Source organism: Leucoraja erinacea, chromosome 7 (assembly GCF_028641065.1).
Source record: "Leucoraja erinacea ecotype New England chromosome 7, Leri_hhj_1, whole genome shotgun sequence".
NCBI classification, from domain to species: Eukaryota; Metazoa; Chordata; class Chondrichthyes; order Rajiformes; family Rajidae; genus Leucoraja; species Leucoraja erinaceus.
This window is the reverse complement of record NC_073383.1, coordinates 6,017,334-6,040,388: the sequence shown is the minus strand read 5'-3', so window position 1 is coordinate 6,040,388 and position 23,055 is coordinate 6,017,334. Positions and strand designations below refer to the sequence as shown.

Below are 23,055 nucleotides of genomic sequence, written 5' to 3'. Positions count from 1 at the left end.
GGGAACAAGATGCTAATTTCCGAGTATGAAAATGGCCATAACTTTTTTAATACTTGAGATATGAAAGTGAATTTGGTGTCAAATTAAACTTATTGTTATGCTTTATCTGATGGGATAAATTGCAGACTTGATTTTTTAAATCTCAAAATTTTGTAACATTGCTAGTATGTTTGATTTCTCTAACTTCAAGTAACTCTGTCTCTCTCTGATCATGGTCATCGTACGTTTTACTGTTGTCCTGTTTAGTTTCTCTGTTTACTCCCTTCAGTTCCTCCCCGCATACTCTTCTGGCTTGATGTCCGATTTCCACCACCTGCAGTTATTTACCCTTCCTTCCTTTCCTTCTTCCCTTCTTCCTTTCTTTCTTTCCCTCCCTCCTTTCTTCCCCTCCCCCCCTCCCTCCTTCTTTCCTTCCATCCTTCCCCTTTCTTTCTTTCTTTCTTTCTTTCCTTCCTTCCCTCTCTCCATCTCCACTCCTTTCTCTCTCTCCCTCGCTCTAGATGCGCGCGCTCGCTCTCTACTTCCGGTTTCCCCGAGCACTTCCGCCAGCGGTCGCTCCGTCTCCGCGGGTTGAAGATTGGCGGCAAATTCAAGCGGGAGGTGAGTGAGTGAGTGAAGGGGACGGTGGTGGAGTGTGTAGAGTGCAGGGGAGTGTGTGTGTACAGTCTGGAATTATCCATCTGAGCCAGACACAAAGTGCTGGAGTAACTCAGTGGGTCACGCAGCGTCTATGGAGGGAATGGCCCGCTTTGGATCTGGACCCTTCTCTCCAGACTCTCACACACCCCCCCCCCCCCACACACACACACACCTCCCCCATCCCCTCCCCCACACACACACACTCTCTCCCTCCCCCTCTCTCCATCCCCCTCTCTCCCTCCCCCCCTTAACACCTGCCCCACACATATTGTTCTCATCTCTTGCTTTGTTACAATCCTAACCCTCCACTCGTTAGTGTCAAGCTATTACCTGCCACGCCTTGCTCTGCCTCTCTCCTTTTCCAGTTTTCTTCCCTACCAATCAGTCTGAAGAAGGGTCTCATACCAACACGTCACCTATCCACGTTCTCCAGAGATGCTGCCAGACCCGCTGAGTTACTCCAGCATCCTGTGTCCCTTTGTGTATTAACCAGCATCTGTTGCTATGTGTTGGTCTACACATCTTAACAAATTCGATACCTCCCGTTTTGTAAATGTGAAATAACTTTTTATACACTTGCCGTAGATCGATGGATAATTTTAAAGAAGATATGCAAAGTCAGCTGGATGAAAAGCTGAGTGAAACCAGAGCAAAATTTTTTAGTTTGTGGGAGAGCTGTAATCCCGAAGGATTCAAATCGAGATATGGAGAATCCTTGAAAATCACCAGAGGTACAGTCTGCATTTTGCTGCCATATCTACTGTATGTGTAATGGCAAATTTCCGACTACCGTTGTCCACTTTTCCGTTGCCCTCTTTTCCGTTGCCATTAGTAAGTTCGTGTGGTCTTACACAGACCAAATAGAACAGAACTTCCAATCGTTATATCCAGTACAAACAAAGACATGAATGTACCAGGCTTTCCTTATTCTGCATACAAGTTGTAGCTGGCTGTTCTCCCCGGTCTGACGAAAACTGTATGCTCTCCCTCCGTGTGTCTGTCGCTTCCTGTCCTCTATGCCCATATACGCCACTCTGTAACTCTAATGACCGCCCCAAGTGTCTAAAATAATACTGTAAGATATATCTAGACAAAATAATATAATGTGCCAACCGTAGCTAGCCTAAACACAAATGGCTCCTCCAGTATGCAAAAATTAACCTCAGAATGTGGAGTATTGTGAGCAGTTCCTGGCCCCGTATCTGAGGAAGGATGTGCTGGCACTGGTGAGGGTTCTGAGGAGGTTTATGAGAATGATCCCAGGAATGATTGGGTTAGAACATGACGAGCGTTGAGAAGGATGAGGGAGGATCTCATTGAAACTTACCGAATAGTGAAAGGGCTGGATAGAGTGAATGTGGAGAGGTTGTTTCCACGAGTGGGAGAGTCTAAGACCAGAAGTCGTTGCCTCAGCATAAAAAAACATAGCTTTTGGAAGGAGATAAGGAGGAATTTCTTTAGTCAGAGTCTAGCAACTTATGAACATGAAAAAGTAAAATCTTTTAAAGTAGCTATGTAGGACAGGATCGGCACAATGTTTGATGAACATTCGATTCCCTGGTTTAATTTTAAATAGACGTGATAGTATAAGTTTAATTCTCCCGGGAAGTGCTTTCTTGGAAAGGTGAACATTTGCTGTTGCTCAGTTGTTAATACTTCTTTGCAGAGTCAGAAGATCACAGACTTAAATCCCAAGGATAGGAAGTGGTACTTCATTGCAGCAAAGCACAAAGTGCCGGAGGAACTCATCGTGTCAGACAGCATCTGTGGAAGGAATGGACATGTGATATTTCGGGCTGTGGCCCTACTTCAGACCGAGAATCTGTCTGGAAAGATCCCGACCCAAAATGTCACCTGTTCATTCCCTGCACAGATACTGCCTGACCTTGTGTGTAAGAAAGAACTGCAGATACTGGTTAAAATCGAAGGGAGACACAAAATGCTGGAGGAACTCAGCGGGACAGGCAGCATCTCTGAAGAGAAGAAATGGGCGATGTTTAGGGTCGAGACCCTTCTTCAGACCCGAAATGTCACCCATCTCTCCAGAGATGCTGCCTGTCCCATTTTTTAAAATTTCAAAATTCAAGAAATAAATATATACAATACATGATCCTTACAAAACTCCATCCGACATTTGCGGAGGCTATACATACATACAATAATGTTTCCACGAATCACAATTTTACCCCACACCCATGCCGCTCATGTGGCCCACTGGCGTGGAATCGCTTCCCTTATTTTGAGGGGCATCTCTGCCACACCCTGCCCCCCATGCCCAGCAGCGGAAGGAACCTGCTGCCTGTCCCGCTGAGTTACTCCAGCATTTTGTGTATACCTGCCTGACTTTGTGGTTTGCTCAAGATTCCAGCATCTTGTTTCTTTTGCACTCCATTGCTGGACTGACAGGGTATATGTTGTGTAAATTCTTCCTTTCACTAATTGTTTTCCTAATAGCTTTAAATTTCTGTTCCTTGAAGCATAATATCATAAAAGCATATCTTATAGAAACTTACAAAATTCTTAAGGGGTTGGACAGGCTAGATGCAGGAAGATTGTTCCCGATGTTAGGGAAGTCCAGGACAAGGGGTCACAGCTTAAGGATAAGGGGGAAATCCTTTAAAACCGAGATGAGAAGAACTTTTTTTCACACAGAGAGTGGTGAATCTCTGGAACTCTCTGCCACAGAGGGTAGTTGAGGCCAGTTCATTGGCTATATTTAAGAGGGAGTTAGATGTGGCCCTTGTGGCTAAGGGGATCAGAGGGTATGGAGAGAAGGTAGGTACGGGATACTGAGTTGGATGATCAGCCATGATCATATTGAATGGCGGTGCAGGCTCGAAGGGCTGAATGGCCTACTCCTGCACCTAATTTCTATGTTTCTATGATCCAAATCATAGCTTCTCATAATCTGGAAGTCTTTCTGGAGGTTGAACATGCGAAATGCAAACACGTGGCCATTGGTGCAGCGGTAGAGATGTTGCCTTACAGCACCAGAGACCTGGGTTCGATCCCGACAACAGGTGCTTGTCTGTACGCAGTCTGTACGTTCTCCCCGTGATCTGCGTGGGTTTTCGGGGGTCTTCGCTGATTGACACCGACTCGGTGGGCCGAAGGGCCTGTTTCCGCACTGTATCTCTAAACTAAAATAAAGTGAACTAAATCTAAATCATGGCTGATCTCAAATCTCCTGTACTCCACAATTATGTCCACATCATTTGAAAAATTGTTTAGATCCTTGGTAGGAAAGTATTAGTGTGTGTATGGTCTGCTGCTGTCGATTCCTCTTGTACTGCAGATGCTGTTTTACGAGAAGAATTACGAGGATGTTGCTAGTTGTCGAGGGCCCCGGCTACAGGGAGAAGCCGGGCAAGACAGGACTTTATTCCTTGGAGCGCGGGAGGGGTGATCTGAGAGAGATGTATAGAATCTTGTGGGGAATCAAAAACCAGAGGACACAGGTTTAAGGTGCGAGAGTCATGACTTAATAGGAAACCAAGAGACATCTTAGAGAAAAAGTTGTCTCTGAGTAAAAGTGGTGGGTAAGTGGAACGAACTGCCACAGGAGGTAGATGACGCAGGTACTATAACAACATTGAAAAGACCCTTGGACAGGTATCTGGATAGAAAAGGACCACAGAATCTCACCGCATGTTAGCCGCTGGCCAACATGTCCCATCTATACTAGTCCCACTTGCCTGCATTTGGCCCATCCCTCTAAACCTATCCTATCCATTTACCTGTCTAGACGTTTCTTAAATGTTGCGATAGTCCCTGCCTCAGCTACCCCCTCCGGCCATTCATTCCAAATACCTACCACCCTTTACGTGAAAAAGTTACCCCTCAGGTTCCTATTAAATCTTTCTCCCCTCACTTTAAACCCGTCCTCTGGTTCGCGAATCCCCTATTCTGGGCAAGAGATTCTGCATCTACCCGAGCTATTCCTCTCATGATTTTGAACACCTCTATAAATTCACCCCTCATACTCCTGCGCTGCAAGGAATAAAGTTCTAGCCTACTCAACCTCTCCCTATAGCTCAGACCTCTAGCCCAGGCAACATCCTCGTACAGGTAAATCTTCTCTGCACCCTTCCAACTTGACAACATCTTTCCAACAACATGGTGCCCAAAACTAAACACAATTGTCTAAATGCGGCCTCACCAACATCTTATACAACTGCATCATGACCATCCAACCTCTATACTCAATGCTCTCGAGCATCACCCTCTGCTTCCTTCCATACAGCCATTTAAAAAAAAATCCATTCAGCTATCTTTAGTTTAGTTTAGTTTAGAGCAGTGGTTCCCAACCTTTTTTTGGCCATGCCCCACCTAATCACCTCTAAAATCCTGATGCCCCCCCCCCCCATGTGGTGATATATAATTCTTATCATTTAAAAAGTGACCTCCGTTTCAGCTGAAGAAGCTTAAAACGCCAATACCTTGGATTATGTAATAACTACACAATAAAGACCTTTTTTACCCCAAAAAATTATTTACTCAAAATAACATCTGAAACATAAACTACATATGTTTACCTGATGGAAAATCCAAAAAAATAACAATTGAAAATTTGGACCCAGACCTCCTCAGTCACGCTCAATTGCCCCCCCTTAAAAATCAAATTGCCCCCCTGTGGGGCGCACGCCCCACGTTGGGAACCACTGGTTTAGAGATACAGCACGGAAACAGGCCCACCGGGTCCGTGCCGACCAGCGATCCCCGCACATTAACAATTAACACTATCCTACACACACACTGGGGACAATTTTTACATTTACCAAGCCAATTAACCTACAAACCTGTACGTCTGTGGAATGTGGGAGCAAACCGAAGATCTCGGAGAAAACCCACGCAGGTCACGGGGAGAAGGTACAAACTCCGTACAGACAGCACCCATAGTCAGGATCGAACCCGGGTCTTTGGGATCCACTTGAACCTGGGATAGACTTGATCCTGATCTCTACTTGAATCCCATTTGATCTAACCTTCTAGAGCGACCTACCATGCGGAACCTTGTCAAATGCCTTGCTGAAGTCTATATATATATATATATATAACATTTACAGCTCTGCCCTCATCAACCTTTTTCAACACATCATCAAAAAACAATCAGCTTCGTGAAACAAGACCTCCCACATATAAAACCATGTTAATCATCGCTAATCGCTCCATGTCCATCTAAATGCATGTCTATCTTATCCCTCTGAATAATCTCTAGTAACTTTCCGACCACAGATGTTAAGCTCACTGGCCTGTGGTTCCCATCCTTTTCCCTGCAGCTCTTCTTGAATAGAGGCACAACATTTGCCTCCCTCCAGTTTTCCAGCACCTCGCCTGTATTTAGCGATGACTCGTACATCTCAGCGGTGGCTCCTGAAATTTTCTTCTCTAGCTTCCCATAGTGTCCTCGGATATATCTGATCAGGCCCAGGAATTTGTCTACCTTCATATGCGTCAGGACTTTCAGCACATCTGCGACATCTCTCAAGACACTTCCAGTGACTGCCCCAAGATCCCACGTTCTCCTGTCTTTCTCCACGGTAAAAACAGAGGAAAAATACTCATTGAGGATCTTGCCCATCTCCTGTGGCTTCACACAGAGTTGACCACTTTGATTCCTGAGTGGTTCTACTCTCTCTCTCTGGTTACCCTTTTTCCCCTTTATATGCTTATATCATCTCTAGGGATTACCCTTAATGCTATCTGCCTATCACCTGCCCTCATTTTGCCCTGCAGATTTCCTTATTTAGCTCAGTCCTTAGTTCCTGAAAGTTTTCCAGGGATACACTTGATCCCAGCTGCCTATACCTGTCCCATGCCTCCTTCTTACTCTTGACCAAAGCCTCAATTTCCCTCATCATCCAGCCATCCTTACGTTTGCCTGCCTTGCCCTTCACTAACAGGGATGTGCATATCCTGAACGCTTGTTAGCACACTTATTAAAAACATCCCACTTTCCTGATGTTCCTTTTCCATTAATCTACTCCAGTCAACTTGAGGGAGTTCCTGTCTCATACCCCTGAAAAAGTTGTCCCTCAGGTTCCTATTAAACCTTTCCCCCCCCCACACCATAAATCTATGTCTTCTGTATTTTTTGATACCCCTAGCCTGGGTAAGACTCTGTGCACTCACCCTATCTACAGTATTCCCCTCATGAATTTATATACCTGCTTATGATCACCCCCCAGCCTCCTGCACTCCAAGGAACAAGGTCCTAGCCTGCCCAACCTCCCCCTATAGCTTGGGCCCTAGGTCCTGACAACATCCTCGTAAATCTTCTCCACACTTTTTCCAGGTTAATGGCATCCTTCTAGAATAGAATAGCCTTTTATTTGTCATTCAGACCGAAGTCTGAATGAAATTTAAGCAGTCATACATACAATAAAAAAAACAACAATAAACACATATTAACATCCACCACAGTGAGACCACCCAACATCTCCTCACTGTGATGGAGGCAAAAGTCTTAGGTCTGCAGCAGTCTCTTCCCTCCTCTTCTCCCTCTGCGCTGAGGCGATACCCCCCCCGGGCGATGTTATAACAGTCCCGCGGCTCAACACCGCGGCCCGGGGTGGTCTTAGCTGCCGCCCACCCAGACCTGCAGACGCAGCCGCTGGCCCGGGTGCAGGGTGACTGAATTCAATACTAGTACATGTGGCCTCACCAACATCTTGTATGACTGTCATGTAACATCCCAACTGGTATACTCAATGCCCTGACTGATGAAGCCCTACATACCAAAAGCCTTCTTGACCACCCTATCCACCTGTCCATGTTCAGCGAACTATGTACCTGCACTTCGAGAGCTCTCTGCTCCACTACACTCCCCAGGGCCCTGCCAAGCCCGGCGATGGTTTGTCTTCCCACCTTGCACCTACCTGCATTAAACTCTGCTAATTTATAAGAATTAATGTTCTTTCCCCTGAAAAGTGTTGAAGTATTAATCTGTTTTGCAGACAGGTGCCTCGAAATATATGATGAAGAGAAACAGATGCGTGATAAAGTCCAATTAACAAAAAAGGGTAGGTAGGCGTAAACTGCTGATCCGCAATGCTGTATCTGGCCTGGAATTACCCATGTGTAACAGGAGCTGCCATTTCCCTGCAGCTGTTGCTGAGCAGAGCACCTTGTTGCAGACGATGCAGGAAGATATACGCGTCGCAAACCAACACTTTCAAAGTTGTGAAAAGCAGAAGCAGGAATTGGTAGAAAAGATCAAGCAACTGAAAGAAGAACTTGTCAAAAAGCAGGAATGTACGTATGTTTCTGGTTCAGGGAGTAACTGGTTTAATTAATCACAATTTCAAAAAATGAGACGGAAAATCTGTTGTTTTAAAAAAAAAACACAAAGTGCTGGAGGAACTCAGCGGGTCAGGCGGCATCTGTGGAGGGATTGGACAGGCGACGTTTTACGGTCATGGTCCTTCAGATGGATGAAGGTCTTCTTCTTTCATGTGGCGTGCACAGCCTAAAGTTGTAGCACAACTTGTTCTATTTGATCTTCCGTTTGTGCACGTCAAGTTGATTGCATTAGTCGAAACAGGGCGGACCACGTGAAGGTTGCAATCTTCCACCCCGATGAAGGTCCGAAAAGTAGTCACGGCCCGAAACGTCATCTGTCCATTCCCTCTACAGATGCTGCCTGACTTCCTCCAACACTGTGTGTTTTACTCAGGATTCCAGTATCTGCAGTTCCATTCTCCATGGAAAACGTGCCATCAAATGGATTATTTGGACAGCTCAATGGCGCAGGTGGTTCGATCCTGATTACGGGTGCTGTCTGCGCGGAGTTTGCAGGTTTTCCCTGTGGCGCCGTGGGTTTCCTCTGGGTGCACTGGTTTCCTGTTGCATCCCCAAAGCCGTGCGGGTTGGTAGGCAAATTGCTCCTAGTGTGTCGGGAGTGGATGAGAGTGGGATAACACATAATGAGTGCTTTCCATCACTGTCCTGCTTTACTGCAGCTGCTCCCCCCTTAGCCCCCCCTCCCCACACTTATTTATTTAATTACCTACTTATTTACTGTTATTAGTGTCTTTTTTTTTTTCCCCCAGTACATTTTGTTTTGTTAATCTCTATGTATTTGTGTGGATGTGTACGTATGTGAGTGTTGTTTGTCCCCGTTTGGTTCCGACCTGATTCGGGTGGGTTGAAGGTGGGTACGGGTAAGGGCTTTGAGGGCCGCTTACATACTGTTGCACAGTTATGCCTTGAGTGTCACTGTCTGTTATCATTGTATGTATGCAAATTGATTTGAAATTCAACCAAAAAGATTTCAAACAGAGAGTGGGATAACACACAACGGTTGGTTCACACGATGGTCGGTGTGTACTTGGGCCGAAGGGCCTGTTGCCATGCTGCATCACTAAACTGAACTGAACTAAAAAATGAGTGTCCATACCTTTCGTTGATTGGAAACTGTGCTTTCTGGTTTTGTTTGGCATGAAAGTAATGGCCTTTTTCCCACCCTCCACAAATAGCAATTTCTACACAAAAGCAGGAGAACAAAGCAAAGCTGAAGGAACTGAATACATCGGCAGAGATGTTCAAGAAGAGAATGGGTCTGGAAATCCGCAGAGTGCATGGTAGGAACATGGAGTTTCTCTCTAAAATAAATTGAACTGCAAAGCTGGTTGCAATCACAGAGGTGCAGCGGTAGAGTTGCTGCCTCACCACAGCAACGGAGACCTGGGTTCAATCCTGACCACGGGTGCTGTCTATGTGGAGTTTGCACGTTCTCCCTGTGATCGCGTGGGTTTTCTCCGGGTGCTCCGGTTTCCCCCCACATCCCAAGGCATGTGGGTATGTAGATTCATTGCTTCTGTAAATTACTCAATAGCCAATAGGTGCAGAGATAGGCCATTCGGCCCTTCGTGCCAGCACTGCCATTAACTGTGATTATGGCTGATCATCCACAATCAGTACCCCGTTCCTGCCTGCTCCCCATATCCCTTGTCCCTATGTTTAAGAGCCCTATCTAACTCTCTTGAATGCATCCAGAGAACCTGCCTCCACCGCCTTCTGAGACGGAGAATTCCACAGACTCACAACCCTCGGGGTGAAAACGTTTTTCCTCCATCTCCGTTCTAAGTGGCTTACCCCTTATTCTTAAACTGTGGCCCCTGGTTCTGGACTCCCCCAACATCGGGAACATGTTTCCGCCTCTAGCGTGTCCAAACCCTTAATAATCTGTTATGTTTCAATAAGATCCCCTCTAATCCTTCTAAATTCCAGAGTATACAAGCCCAGCCGCTCCATATTATCAACATATGACAGCCCCCCCCCCATCCCGGGAATTCACCTTGTGAACCTACGCTGCACTCCCTCAATAGCAAGAATGTCCTTGTATTCCTAGTGTGTAGAATGCAGAAGTGGGGCAAACTTTAGAATTAGTGTAAACCTGCGATTGTAGTTCCTTGTCTTCATAGAACTATCGATGGCCGGGCACAGACTTAATGGGCCTGTTTCCATGCAGTATCTCTAAAATTAAACCTCGTTAATTTTGAAATGTTAACTTCATGTTTTAATTGAAAAAAAAACGAGGCCCTTTGGCCCACAGTCCACACCGACCAACTGTATATACTATTTTTACGTTATCCCATTTTCTATGCTCTGTGTAGACAGTGCATGAGAACACTAGAGGAACGGAAGAGGCCCTTCAGCCCACAATGTCTGTGCCGAACATAATACTATCGTATCCATGCACCTATCCAAAAGTCTCTAAAGTGCCCCTAATGTATCTGCGTCATCCACCAACCCTGGCAGCGCGTTGCAGGCAATCACTGCCCTCTGGGTAAAAAAAACTTGCCCCACACATCTCCTTTAACTTTTGCCTTGATTTTTCCATCCTGGGGAAAAAACGTTTGACCTATCTATGCACCTCATAATCTTATCTGCTTCTATCAAGTCTCCCTGCAACTCCTGGCGTTCCAGAGAAAACAATCCCAGTCTGTCCGACCTTTCCCTGTAGCTAACACTCGCTAATCCAGGCAGCATTCTCCTCTGCACCCTCTCTGAATCCTGCACAACATTCCTGTAAGGGTGACCAGAGCTGCAAGCAATACTCCCAACGCAGCCTGACCAAAGTCCCAATAAGTTACATCATGACTTCCTAACTATTATACTCAATGCCCTAATCTATGAAAGCAAGCATACCATATGCTGCCTTTACCACTTTATCTACTAATGTTACCACTTTTGGGGAGTTATGGATTTGGACCCCAATATCCCTTTCTCCAACGATGCCAATAAGAGCCCTGCCATTAATTAGGTTTTTGGTCTTGCTGTACATGCTCCCAAAGTACACTTGCTCAGATTCAACTCCACCCGCCTTTTCTGTCGCGCACGCTTGGGGCATTATACTTGGTGTCAATGTTGGCCAATGAACCTACACACCCACACGTCTTTGTCTTGTTATACCTTTCCGCAGGGCAATATTTAAAAAATAAAATAGCGAGAGGATTTGAGTAGGTCCTACTGCAGTTGTGCAAGGCCCTGGTGAGACCACACCTGGAGTATTGTGTGCAGTTTTGGTCCCCTGAGGAAGGACATTCTTGCTATTGAGGGAGTGCAGCGTAGGTTCACCAGATTAATTCCCAGGATGGCGGGACTGACGTATGATGAAAGAATGGGCTTGTACAATATTCACTGGAATTTAGAAGGATGAGAGGGCATCTTATAGAAACATATAACATTCTGGCCAGGGATTGGACAGGCTAGATGCAGGAAAAATGTGCCCAATGTTGGGGGAGTCCAGAACCAGGGGACACAGTTTAAGAATAAGGGGTAGGCCATTTTGGTCTGAGATGAGGAAAAGCTTTTTCACCCAGAGAGTTGGGAATCTGGAATTCTTTGCCACAGAAGGCAGTGGAGGCCAATTCACTGGATGTTTTCAAGAGAGAATTAGATTTAGCTCTTAGGGCTCACAGAATCAGGGGATATGGGGAGAAAGCAGAAACGGGGTATTGATTTTAGATGATCATATTGAATGGCGGTGCTGGCTCGAAGGGCCGAATGGCCTACTCCTGCACCTATTTTCTCTGTTTCTAAATCGCGGTTTACTTTTCTCATTTGATCAACGTTAAAATATACTTGTACGCCATGAAAGAAAATCGCAAAGAGACCTCTGCTGTGCAGTGTCCCTGAATGTACGTACGCATCACATTTTTGACATATTGTCTTGGCATGCTTATTTAATATCAAATTATTTATTTTTTTTGGCTGTCAAAAGGTGAACAACTGCAATTCATCTTCAAAAACGTCAACAGCAAAGACCCCGGGCAGCTGTTTACATTCTTACTGAAATTTAACGAAGAAGGGAATTATGAAGGTATGGCATTGTTGGTAACGATGGTATTTAAAACCAAAGGCAGTCAGACTCCACCCCATCCCATCGTGAAGTTGCAGTCACATTCCAGCAGTTGTTTGTGTTTAAATGTTTCCTGATAGCTAAAGATAACACAATTCTCACAGCTCCAATGAGCATCGTGAGGCTGTGGAGTTCAAGAGATTCAAGATTCAAGAGAGTTTATTGTCATGTCCCACATTGGACAATTAAATTCTTGCCTTGCTTCAGCACAACAGAATATAGTAAGCATAAATAAATACAGAACAGATCAGTGTGACCATATATATATATATATATATACACATAAATAAACAGATAAAGTCCAATGGGCTATTAATGATCAGAGTTCAAAGGTTATTTATTAGTCACATACACCTCAGCACGTACTCCTGCAGTCCGCAGTGGGCCAGTCGGCAACATTCCCTGACGGACATCTCGCTCCGCTGGGTGGTGAACAAAGCTCGGGCAGACCAAAGAGCGTCTTTCACTAAGTTGATGACCTTCCAGCAGCACTCGATGTCAGTCTCTGAATGTGTCCCTGGAAACAGTCCGTAAATCACAGAGCCCTCTGTGACAAAGCTGTTTGGAATAAATCGTGGCAGGGACCCTTGCAAACCTCTCCAGACCCGCTTTGCAAATCCACACTCTGCAAAGAGGTGGACAACCGTCTCCTCTCCATAGCAGGTGTCCCGGGGGCAGCGTGCGCTGGTAGCGAGGTTCCGACGGTGCAGGATCTAACTGGGAGGGCTCCCCTCACCGCCAGCCAAGCCAGGTCTTGGTGCTTGTTGGTGAGTTCTGGCGATGAGGCATTTTGCCAGACAAGCTGGGCAGTCTGCTCTGGGAACCACGCCACCGGATCCATCGAGTCCTTTCCCTGCAGTGCCTGCAGGACATTCCGTGCTGACCACTGCCCGATGGACTTGTGGTCAAGGGTGTTTGTCCGGAAGAATATTTCCACAAACGAGAGATGGTGCGGCAATGTCCAACTGACTGGCATCTGCCCCATCGCACCCGGGCCATCCTCGACCCCCAGATGAACTGGAAGACGGCCCGGGTGATCCCTGTGGCGTAGGAGGGAGGGACAGGCCACACTTGCGCCAAGTACAGCAGCCCTGAGAGCACCTCACACCTGACGACCATATTTTTCTCGGTTATAGAGAGGGTGCTGCTTCCACAGCTCGTTTTCTCCTAACCTTGACAACTCGTTCCATATACCCACCACCCCTCTGTGTGTAAAAAGAAAAGTTGCCCCTCGGGTTCCTATTAAATCTTTCCTCTCTCACCTTAAATCTATGTCCTCTGGTTCTCGATTCCCCTAGACTGGGTAAAAGACACTGTGCATTCACCCTATTTATTCCCCTCATGATGCCTCTTTCAGATTACCCCTCAGCCCCCTGTGCTCCAAGGAATAAAGTCCTAGGAATTGTGCCCCGCGAATAGTTAATAACTTGTGTGTAGTTGCATACTGTCATTAGAATTGTTTTATGTCTTCTTTCATTGCCCCTCAAAATTGTGAGCAACATTAGATGGAAGTTTGTTCCACATGTCTTTTTGTAGATCTAAAATGATTATTTTGTCCTCAATAGAGTGGTGTCGATTTGTTAGTCCTGCTGCCCTTGTACTTCCTCAGTAATTCACCCGAGTTCAAACAAGTGTTTTTACACAGATGGTCTTGGGTGCGTGGAACGCGTTTGTCAGGGGTGGTGGTGGAGGCAGCTACAATAGTGGCGTTTGAATGACTTGGATAGGCAGGGTATGGAGGAGAGTGGATTATGTGCAAGAGTTGGTCTTGGCATCATGTTCGGCACAAACAGGAACAGTACGTGGGCTGAAGGGCCTGTCCCTGTACTGTTCTATTTTCTAAGTGATCGGAGGTGGAAAATAAAATGTGGCATGTGGTTGACCTTGTACTCTGAATTAAAGACAAGCAGGAGAATTGTATGGAGAGGGAATCGACAGCCAATGTTTCAGGTCGGGACTCTTCTTCAGAGTCTGAAGAAGGTTCGTGGCCCAAAACGCTATCTGTCCTTTAGTCTCCAAAGATGCTGCCTGAGCCACTGTATTTAACCTATGTATAAAGCCACTATTCAATACCATTCTCTCTCAATGCTACCAGATCACTTGATTCGAGGATATCTCCAGTAATTAAACCTAGAGATTATCGGTAAAACCTCTTTCAGTCTTAGGTACGAGAGTACTTACCTTGTTGCATGTTAAGTTCATCATCTCTCGCAGCCTGATAGTCATACAGAGAATTGTAGCACTGCCTTTAATCCGACACCTCCTTTAATCCGGATACATTTATGAGAGCACACTTGAAATCACCCTTGGAAGTCTCTCTCCTCCCCCCCAGAAAACATGGCGCCTGATTCCGGTGAGGCAACTTATCTCAACCTCATTGGGGCTTTGCCCCCTGCAGTCGGAGCTCCTGAACCCCGGCCCAGCCGGAGCCGGCAGATTTGCTCCCATAGCCGACATCCGAGGCAGACTTTGCGGACCGGTATCATGGCCCAGCAGACCACTCCGGGGTACCGTTGGACTACTCACAGAGGCTGTGACCTCTGTTGCTCCAGCAAAACGGATAATTCAGGAAGGCTCTGGAACCAATGGTGCCGGAAAGTCGGTGGTGGAGCTGTACTTTGAATTAAAACAAACACAATTTTGGTTGTTTATACTAGACAAATTAAATATGTCTCATGTTTTGGTTCACTTGATCTCCAGTCACTGTTGTTTGAACTAATACTGAAACATGTTTTAGTTTAGTTTAGAGACACAGCACGGAAACAGGCCCTTCGGCCCACCGGGGCCAAGCCGACCAGCGATCCCCGAATGTTAACATTGACCTACACAGGCTGATAAGAGTATTTTTGTTTTTTGTCTTCTCACTTTTCTATAGGCTTTTACTCGTGGACTGCACTATCTGCTAGTCTAGGGGTTTACACATCACTATTTCTTTCACTCTCTCTTTTTCGTTCTTTCTCTCTTGTTCTATTTTTCTCTTGTTAAATTAAAAATAGAAGATGTACATTAAATGTATTTTGTCATATGCCACAGTCTATACTACTGTACACGGCTTCTAATTAAAAAACAAACAAAAAAAACAAACCTATACAGGCTAGGGACAATTTTTACATTTACCAAGCCAATTAACCTACAAACCTGTACGTCTTTGGAGTGTGGGAGGAAACCAAAGATCTCGGAGAAAACCCACACGATCACGGGGTGAACGTACACACTCCGTGCAGACAGCAGCCATAGCAGGGATCGATCCCGGGTCTCCCTGTGCAGCTGGCGCTTTGAGGCAGCAACTCTACCACTGCGCCACCGTGACGCCTTTTATTAGCCCAAAGTGCTTCGTTCCCATAGCGCATCATTCCCATAGCTTGTTGTTTGTACAAAAGGGAAGCCCCCGCCATCACTGTGGAAGATGTGGTTTGTTCCAAATGTAACGGTCCATTACTGACGCTGGATTGCTTTCCCATTTCTAGTCGTGTCCTGTGACCCTCCGCTGGAATGTATGCCTCTACTGCAGGAGAAGCTCAAGGAGAACAACAATTTCTCTGCATTTCTTGCAAACGTCAGGAAGGCCTTTACTGCACTGGTGTAACTCCAAGATACATTTGTGATTTGTGTTCAACTTAAGAAATGTAAGCTTCGGCTATTATATTTGCCATCCACAGACCATGTAAATACACTCTTGTGCCTGTCTATTTTTGCTGATTATAAGTCAGTGGTAATTTCAACCATTTCTGACAGTAATTCAAAATACTTTTGACGTCAAAGTTTGCTCCAGCTGTGATTGATCAATGTTTTCTTTCGCCATCTGCATAAATGTGAGACTTATCTGTGTGGGAAGGAACTGCAGATGCTGCTTTAAATCGAAGATAGACACAAAAAACTGGAGTAACTCAGCAGGTTGTGGCAGCATCTCTGGAGAAAAGGAACACGTGACATCTCGGAACGAGACCCTTCTTCAGAATGTCTCAACCCGAAACGCCTCCTATTCCTTCTCTCCAGAGATGCTGCCTGACCTGCTGAGTTACTCCAGCTTTTTGTGTCTGTCAGACTTAATTAATGTTTGTTTAAGTGCTCGGTATTTTAATTTTGCACCTTCCCCTTTCTTTACCTCGCACCTTTTTGGCCTTTTGTCATTGGCCTTTGTCCAATCATCTATCAATCTAAAAAAATCCTTCGCCTGCCTGTATGCACCGCACCCCCCCCCCCCCCTTCCCCCCCCCCCCCCCCCCCCCCCCCAATCGATTCAAAGAAAAGTGTCCCATCCCAAAACATCACCTGTCCATTTTCTCCACCGATACTCCAGCTTTGTGTGCCTTTTCATTTTGTTATAGATGTTTTACTAGATTAATGCCAATGTTTATTGGTGCTGGCTCAAAGGGCCGAACGGCCTCCTCCTGCACCTATTTTCTATGTTTTTCTTTTATGATTATGCTGATGTGCCAAAACATTTAATTTGATTTTAGAAGAATGAAATAGCGCCTGCGAATCTTGCATGAAATGAGAACTTGTGTAAGATTTGCGCAAGTATGAGCATCAACAGATATTTAACACTTTTATTTGTGATTGAGCTCCGGTTAATTGTGCTGTGGGGTTGTCACTGACACCCCAGTTTACTTAATCTATCTTTCAGTGTACTTGGGTAAAATATTGCTTCTGTTTTGATGGCGAACAGTGACCAACTAAGCGTTTAAGGCAACAGAACACACAATTGTTTAAGGCAACAGTATATAAATGGGGTGTTACTTTGAAATACAATAAACAAACACAGAATAAAACATAATTTAAACATCTCTTGCTTGTGTTGTGACGTGAAAAAGTATTTCAATTATATTTTGAAAGTGGTTGAGGATGTGCACTTATCACTTGATGTTGCCTAGAATTGGCTGCAATGTAGAGTGGAGCGCAGTAACACTGGATACAGCAATGGCTGGTGATCTGTCAGTGAGCCTGAATACTAGTGCCCTGGAGAATGCCAGTCCTCTCCAAGTTGCTTGTAAATGATGTTTTCACGCCTGCCTCTGTGTCCGAGTGGGCTGAAGAATGTAACGTTCCTGCACTTCATAATAGAAACAGGTTCTGAATGCCTTCCAATCTCACGGTAAACCTTAATCTATGCCAATCGTTGAAATACCAAACAATCAGTGTGAATTCCTCCTACCTCATGTTTTAAGAATGAACGTTTTTGTTAACCTTGCCCACCTTTTATGTTTAATATTTACATTGGATTGTCAATTCCTGGTTCAAATCGTTCAGCCGGATGTAGATTTTAGTTGCACCGTCTGCACGCCTCCCGAACAACATTTGCATCATTTGTACCATCCTCCACAATGGATACATTTTGCCTGTGTTTTAAGAGAAAACTGATGCAGAGCGACAGTGTAGTAAATCTGTGTCCAAAATACAGACAAGTTTTGATTTTAAATGTTACAAATCCACACGTCAGTATTTTCTTTACCGGGCCACAAGTATATGGGTGTTCATTCCTGTGATTCCCCGCAGGGCAGGAATGTCACGAACCCTTCATGCTTCTGATGTGTCGTGAGCTTGCGGTATTTCCTCTACATAGGTGGCTGGGAAAATGCCTTTTCTTCCTCGCAGGCTGCCAACCCACCAGCCGGTCACTTCTTTCTTGTAAATGCTAAGCACATCACCTGCGGAGGGGGAAAATATCAAAAGTCACATCTTGGACCCAAAACAAAACTACCGTTCTCTGGTGTCTGTGTCTGCTCAATGGTGGCCCACAGATGCTGCCTCACAGCACCAGTGACCTGGGTTTGATCCCGACTACGGGTGCTGTCTGTGCAGTGTTTGCACGTTCTCTGTGATGCATGGGTTTCCTCTCACATCCGAAAGATATAGAAACATAGAAATTAGGTGCAGGAGTAGGCCATTCGGCCCTTCGAGCCTGCACCGCCATTCAATACGATCATGGCTGATCATCCAAGTCAGTATCCCGTACCTGCCTCCTCTCCATACCCTCTGATCCCCTTAGCCACAAGGGCCACCTCTAACTCCCTCTTAAATGTAGCCAATGAACTGGCCTCGACTACCCTCTGTGGCAGAGAGTTCCAGAGATTCACCACTCTCTGTGTGAAAAAAGTTTTTCTCATCTTGGTTTTAAAGGATTTCCCCCCTTATCCTTAAGCTGTGACCCCTTGTCCTGGACTTCCCCAACATCGGGAGCAATCTTCCTGCATCTAGCCTGTCCAACCCCTTAAGAATTTTGTAAGTTTCTATAAGATCCCCTCTCAATCTTCTAAATTCTAGAGAGTATAAACCAAGTCTATCCAGTCTTTCGTCATAAGACAGTCCTGACATCCCAGGATATGTCGGTTTAGCTTAATTTAGATTAGAGATACAGCGCGGAAACAGGCCCTTTCCGCGCCGACCAGCGATTAACACTATCCTACACCCACTAGGGACAATTGTTTTACATTTACCAAGCCAATTAACCTACAAACCAGTACGTCTTTGCAGTGTGGGACGAAACCCAACATCTCGGAGAAAACCCACGCAGATCACGGGGAGAACGGGCAGACAGCATCCGTAGTCACGATCAAACCCAGGTCTCCGGCCAGCGCTGCATTCCCTGTAAGGCAGCAACTCTACCACTGCGCCACAGTGACTGTTGTAGGTTAATTGGTGAATAACGGAAAAAGGAAGAGGAGGAGCCCGAGAGCTAAGAGAGCTGAGAAGGGGAGGAGGAGAGGAGGCAGCAAGGGCTACCAGACATTGGAGAAGTCAATGTTTATGCCGCTAGGGTGCAGACTGCCAAGCGGAATACGAGGTGCTGCTCCTCCAATTACCGGTGGTGCTCACTGTGGCCTGATCTGTGCTGACAGCAAAGCAAAGCAAAGCTTCCCACTGTACCTTAGTACAGGTGACAGGAATAAACCCAACTTACAATGCTGGCACCAGGAACTGCAGAAATCCTGATCAAAACACTAAGTGCTGGAGTAACTCAGGGGGTTATTAATAATACTCGGAATATTAGAATTAAATCAAACATTTAGAATAACACAAAGAAACTTTATTGATCATAGTTTAATAACAGGAAAAAAATGAATTCTAAAATTTTGGAAAGGCCCTACGGTCCCCACAATCAAAATGTGGACTATAGAAATGACGGAGACCTTAAACGTGGAAAGAATCAGATTTTCCCTGTTGGACAAACAGGAATTATTCGTTGGAACATGGTCTCCTTTTATTGATTACTTAAAGGGTCAGAACAGTTCAGCACAGGAACCTGACTAGCACTCGGGCTAAAGATTGGATGAAATGCTACACTCTGAAATGTACGAACATATCTCGAACGATGTTTTTTATTTTAATAAATTTTTCCATTCTTCTTTAACTATCTCTTTCCCCTTTTTTTTTGTTTTTCTTTCCTTTCTTTTCTTCCTTTACTTCATCTATCTCTTTAGTTCTATCTAGTTTAAAAAAAAAAAAATGAAGAAAAAGGCAAAAAGTGTTGGAGACAATGTAATAATAACTGACAATATTATCAATTTAAAAATGTAAGACAGTAATGATGTAATAGGTTATGTACCTATCTCCAATAAAAAATATTTTCAAAAAAAAAACTCAGGGGGTTAAGCAACATCTGTGGAGGGAATGGACAGCCGATGTTTCAGGTCTAGACCCTTCCTCAGAGTCTGAAGAAGGGTCGTGGCCCAAAATGTTATCTGTCCTTTCTCTCCAAAGATGCTGCCTGAGCCACTGTATTTAACCTATGTATAATGCCACTATTCAATACCATTCTCTCTCAATGCTACCAGATCACTTGGTTTCAAGGGTGTCTCCAGTAATTAAACCTAGAGGTTATCGGTAAAACCTCTTAGGCACGAGAGTCCTTACCTTGTTGCATGCTAAGTTCATCATCTCTCGCAGCCTGATAGTCATACAGGACCTTACACGTTCCAATCTCCAGAATAAGGTCATTTACTGCAGAGTAAAACGACAATCTTAGTGCATGCTCGGCCTTATTCTCACTGACAAAACTTCTAGTTGAAACTAACTTATTGTGACTAGACTGGAGTAGAATGGTTGGAGTGTTTCTAATGCTGCAAAAGTCATAGAGAGTGATACAGTGTGGCCCTTGGGTCCAACTTGCCCACACCGGCCAACATGTCCCAGCTACACTAGTCCCACCTGAATGAATGAATACTTTATCGTCTCAAGTCACAGTGAAATTCTTTGCTTGCATACCCAAGGTATGCAAATAGTCGCCACATAAAGGGTACCGACAAAGTAACAAAGTATCCAGCACCAGGTCCACCTCTGTTCTCCCACGTTTGGTCCATATCTCTTCAGACCTGTCCTATCCATGTACCTGCTATCATCTCATACATTCCCTGCATATTCATGTGCCCATCCAAAAGCCACTTAAACCCCACTGTCATATCTGCCTCCACCACCACCCCTGACAGCACACTCCAGGCACCCACCACCCTCTCTGTGTAAACAAAAAACATGCCCTGAATATAGAAACATAGAAAATAGGTGCAGGAGGAGGCCATTCGGCCCTTCAAGCCAGCACCACCATTCATTGTGATCATGGCTGATCGTCCCCTATCAATAACCCATGCCTGCCTTCTCCCCATATCCCTTGACTCCACCAGCCCCTAGCAGGGAATTCCACAAATTCACAACTCTGGATGAAAACGTTTTGTCTCACCTCAGTCTTAAATGACCTCCCCTTTATTCTAAGACTGTGGCCCCCGGTTCTGGACTCGCCCCACATTGGGACCATTTTTCCTGCATCTAGCTTGTCCAGTCCTTTTATAATTTTATATGTTTCTATAATATTCCACCCCATCATCCTTTTCCCATTCAACTTTGTCTCTCCCACTTTAAACGTGTGTTGTCCAGTCAATTTTCTAAAATGCTACGATCAATGCTTCAGAAGCTGCTAAAATTAGTCCAAATCCCATTGCTTTATTTGTTATTGTTTTAAATATCTAATCACATTAAACCTTAAAAATGTAGTCAGAACGATATATGAAGTCTTAAAATTCTACCTCCATTGAATCGGTGTGCTGCCTTCACTCCTTATTTGCAAGTAAAGTGCTCGCAGTGAAACATCTTGGTTTCATCATGCAACTTTATTTTCTGTGGAGTCCCAATTTACCCTTTACCACTTGTACCCTCCATCTCCTCAGCAATTTGAAGCTTTCGATCAAGAGGGCAAGAGCAGAGGAGAAACTGTGGTGATACCTGAACCCACAAATTACTTTGGAATCCGAGTCCTAGAGTGATACAGTGTGGAAAAAGCCCCTTCAGCCCAACTTGCCCACACTGGCATACAATGTCCCAGCTACACTTGTCTCACCTGCCTGCGTGTGATCCATATCCCTCCACACCTGTCCTATCCATGTACCTGTCTAACTGTTCCTTAAACAATGGGATAATCCCAGCCTCAACTACCTCCTCTGGCAACTTGTTCCGTACACCCACCACCCTTTGTGTGAAAAAGTTACTTCTCAGATTCCTATTCAATCTTTCCCCCTTCACCTTAAACCTGTGTCCTCCATTCACCTACTCTGGGCGATAGGCTGTGCATCTACCCGATCTATTCTCATGATTTTATACACCTCCATAAGATCACCCCTCATCCTCCTGCATAGAATCCCAGCGTACTCAAGCTCTCCCTGAAGCTCAGACCCTTCAATCCTGGTAACATCCTCGTAAATCTTCACAGCACCCTTTTCCAGCTTTGACAATAGACAATAGGTGCAGGAGTAGGCCATTTGGCCCTTCGAGCCAGCACTGCCATGCAATGTGATCATGGCTGTTCATCCCCAATCAGTACCCCGTTCCTGCCTTCTCCCTATATCCCTTGACTCCGCTATCTTTAAGAGCACGAGATGACAACATCTTTTCTATGACATGGTGCCCAGAACTGAACACAATACTCTAAATGTGCTCTTACCAACGTGTTGGGTGAGTCCACAACCAGGGGCCACAGTCTTAGAATAAAGGGAAGGCCATTTAAGACCGAGGTGAGAAAAAAAACATTTTCACCCAGAGAGTTGTGAATTTGTGGAATTCCCTGCCACAGAGGGCAGTGGAGGCCAAGTCGCTGGATGGATTTAAGAGAGTTAGATAGAGCTCTAGGGGCTAGTGGAATCAAGGGATATGGGGAGAAGGCAGGCACGGGTTATTGATTGGGGACGATCAGCCATGATCACAATGAATGACGGTGCTGGCTTGAAGGGCCGAATGGCCTCCTGCACCTATTTTCTATGCAACTGCAACACGACCTCCCAACTTCTATACTCAATGCGCAGAAATTTAGAGGCCTCAATACTTATATTTCACAGCATTGCTCACATGGTAGCCAGAGGCCTCTGCACGTATGAACATATTTACTGATCTATACATTTGACCTTTATAATTTGAAGTTGTTGGTCTGTGTCACAACCCATAAAACTCACGACCTACTGTTTTTACACAAAATAGAGCTTTATGCTGTCACAACATTCTCCAGCTGGTAGAGCTGCCTGCATCACTGCACCAGCCATCCTGGTTCAACCTAGACTACGTGTGCTACCCATGAGGAGTTTGCACGTTCTCCCGCGTTTCCTTCGAGTACTAAACGCATTCACTGCTTCACTGAGCAAGAGTGACCTGTTTTGTATATGTAGCAGTTATCCTGAACCATCACGCTCCCTTTTCTCACTGTTAGCCTCTTAGGGGCAGCTGGTAGAGCTGCTGCCTCACGGCACCAGCGATCCAGGTTCGACCCTGACCACAGGTGCTGTCTATGTGGAGTTTGCATGGTTCTCACAGTGACCACGTACGTGGGTTTCCTCCGGGTACTCCAGTTTCCTCCCACGTCCCAAAGACATGTGGGTTAATTGACCTCTGTAAATTGTAGGATAACATAGAACTAGTGTGAACAGGTGATCAATGACTGGCGTGGACTCGACATATACCTAAACTAATCTTTAAAATATCTCTCCGAATGGCTTTGTTTTAAAAGGATTTGACATCAATTTACACGCATCTCACAATTTGTGACTCCCTTCTTCCTCATCATAGATTACGAATCC

At 45.2% G+C, this 23,055-nt stretch overlaps 2 protein-coding genes across 3 annotated transcripts in view; one reads left to right on the top strand and one right to left on the bottom strand.

The window, feature by feature from the left end:
- The first annotated feature begins 451 nt into the window (after positions 1–451).
- spc25 (SPC25 component of NDC80 kinetochore complex) lies at positions 452–16,175 on the top strand. 2 transcript variants are annotated; one of them, XM_055637689.1, is made up of 7 exons: positions 452–600; positions 1,225–1,370; positions 7,596–7,661; positions 7,747–7,893; positions 9,117–9,221; positions 11,867–11,965; positions 15,472–16,175. In XM_055637689.1, the coding sequence occupies exons 2-7, from the start codon at positions 1,229–1,231 to the stop codon at positions 15,588–15,590; spliced, it is 678 nt and encodes a 225-aa protein (XP_055493664.1). In that variant the 5' UTR covers positions 452–600; positions 1,225–1,228; the 3' UTR covers positions 15,591–16,175. The 2 variants fall into 2 exon arrangements, with proteins under 2 accessions (XP_055493664.1, XP_055493665.1); XM_055637690.1 differs by having other exon boundaries at positions 583–600; positions 1,222–1,370.
- A 297-nt stretch (positions 16,176–16,472) lies between these two features.
- The window catches only part of nostrin (nitric oxide synthase trafficking), a 58,154-nt gene continuing 51,571 nt past the window's right edge, over positions 16,473–23,055 (bottom strand). The window contains exons 15-16 of the mRNA XM_055637688.1: positions 19,859–19,945; positions 16,473–17,652 (exon numbers count right to left, since the gene is read on the bottom strand). Of these exons, the coding sequence (XP_055493663.1) occupies positions 17,522–17,652; positions 19,859–19,945 (218 nt within the window). The 3' untranslated portion in view covers positions 16,473–17,521. The remainder of the gene's footprint in view (positions 17,653–19,858; positions 19,946–23,055) is intronic.

Coding starts and splice junctions, on each gene's coding strand:
- spc25 (XM_055637689.1), top strand. CDS start 1,229: ATGGATAATTTTAAAGAAGATATGCAAAGTCAGCTGGATGAAAAGCTG. Junction 1,371..7,595: donor ATCCTTGAAAATCACCAGAG/GTACAGTCTGCA, acceptor TCTGTTTTGCAG/ACAGGTGCCTCGAAATATAT. Junction 7,662..7,746: donor AGTCCAATTAACAAAAAAGG/GTAGGTAGGCGT, acceptor ATTTCCCTGCAG/CTGTTGCTGAGCAGAGCACC.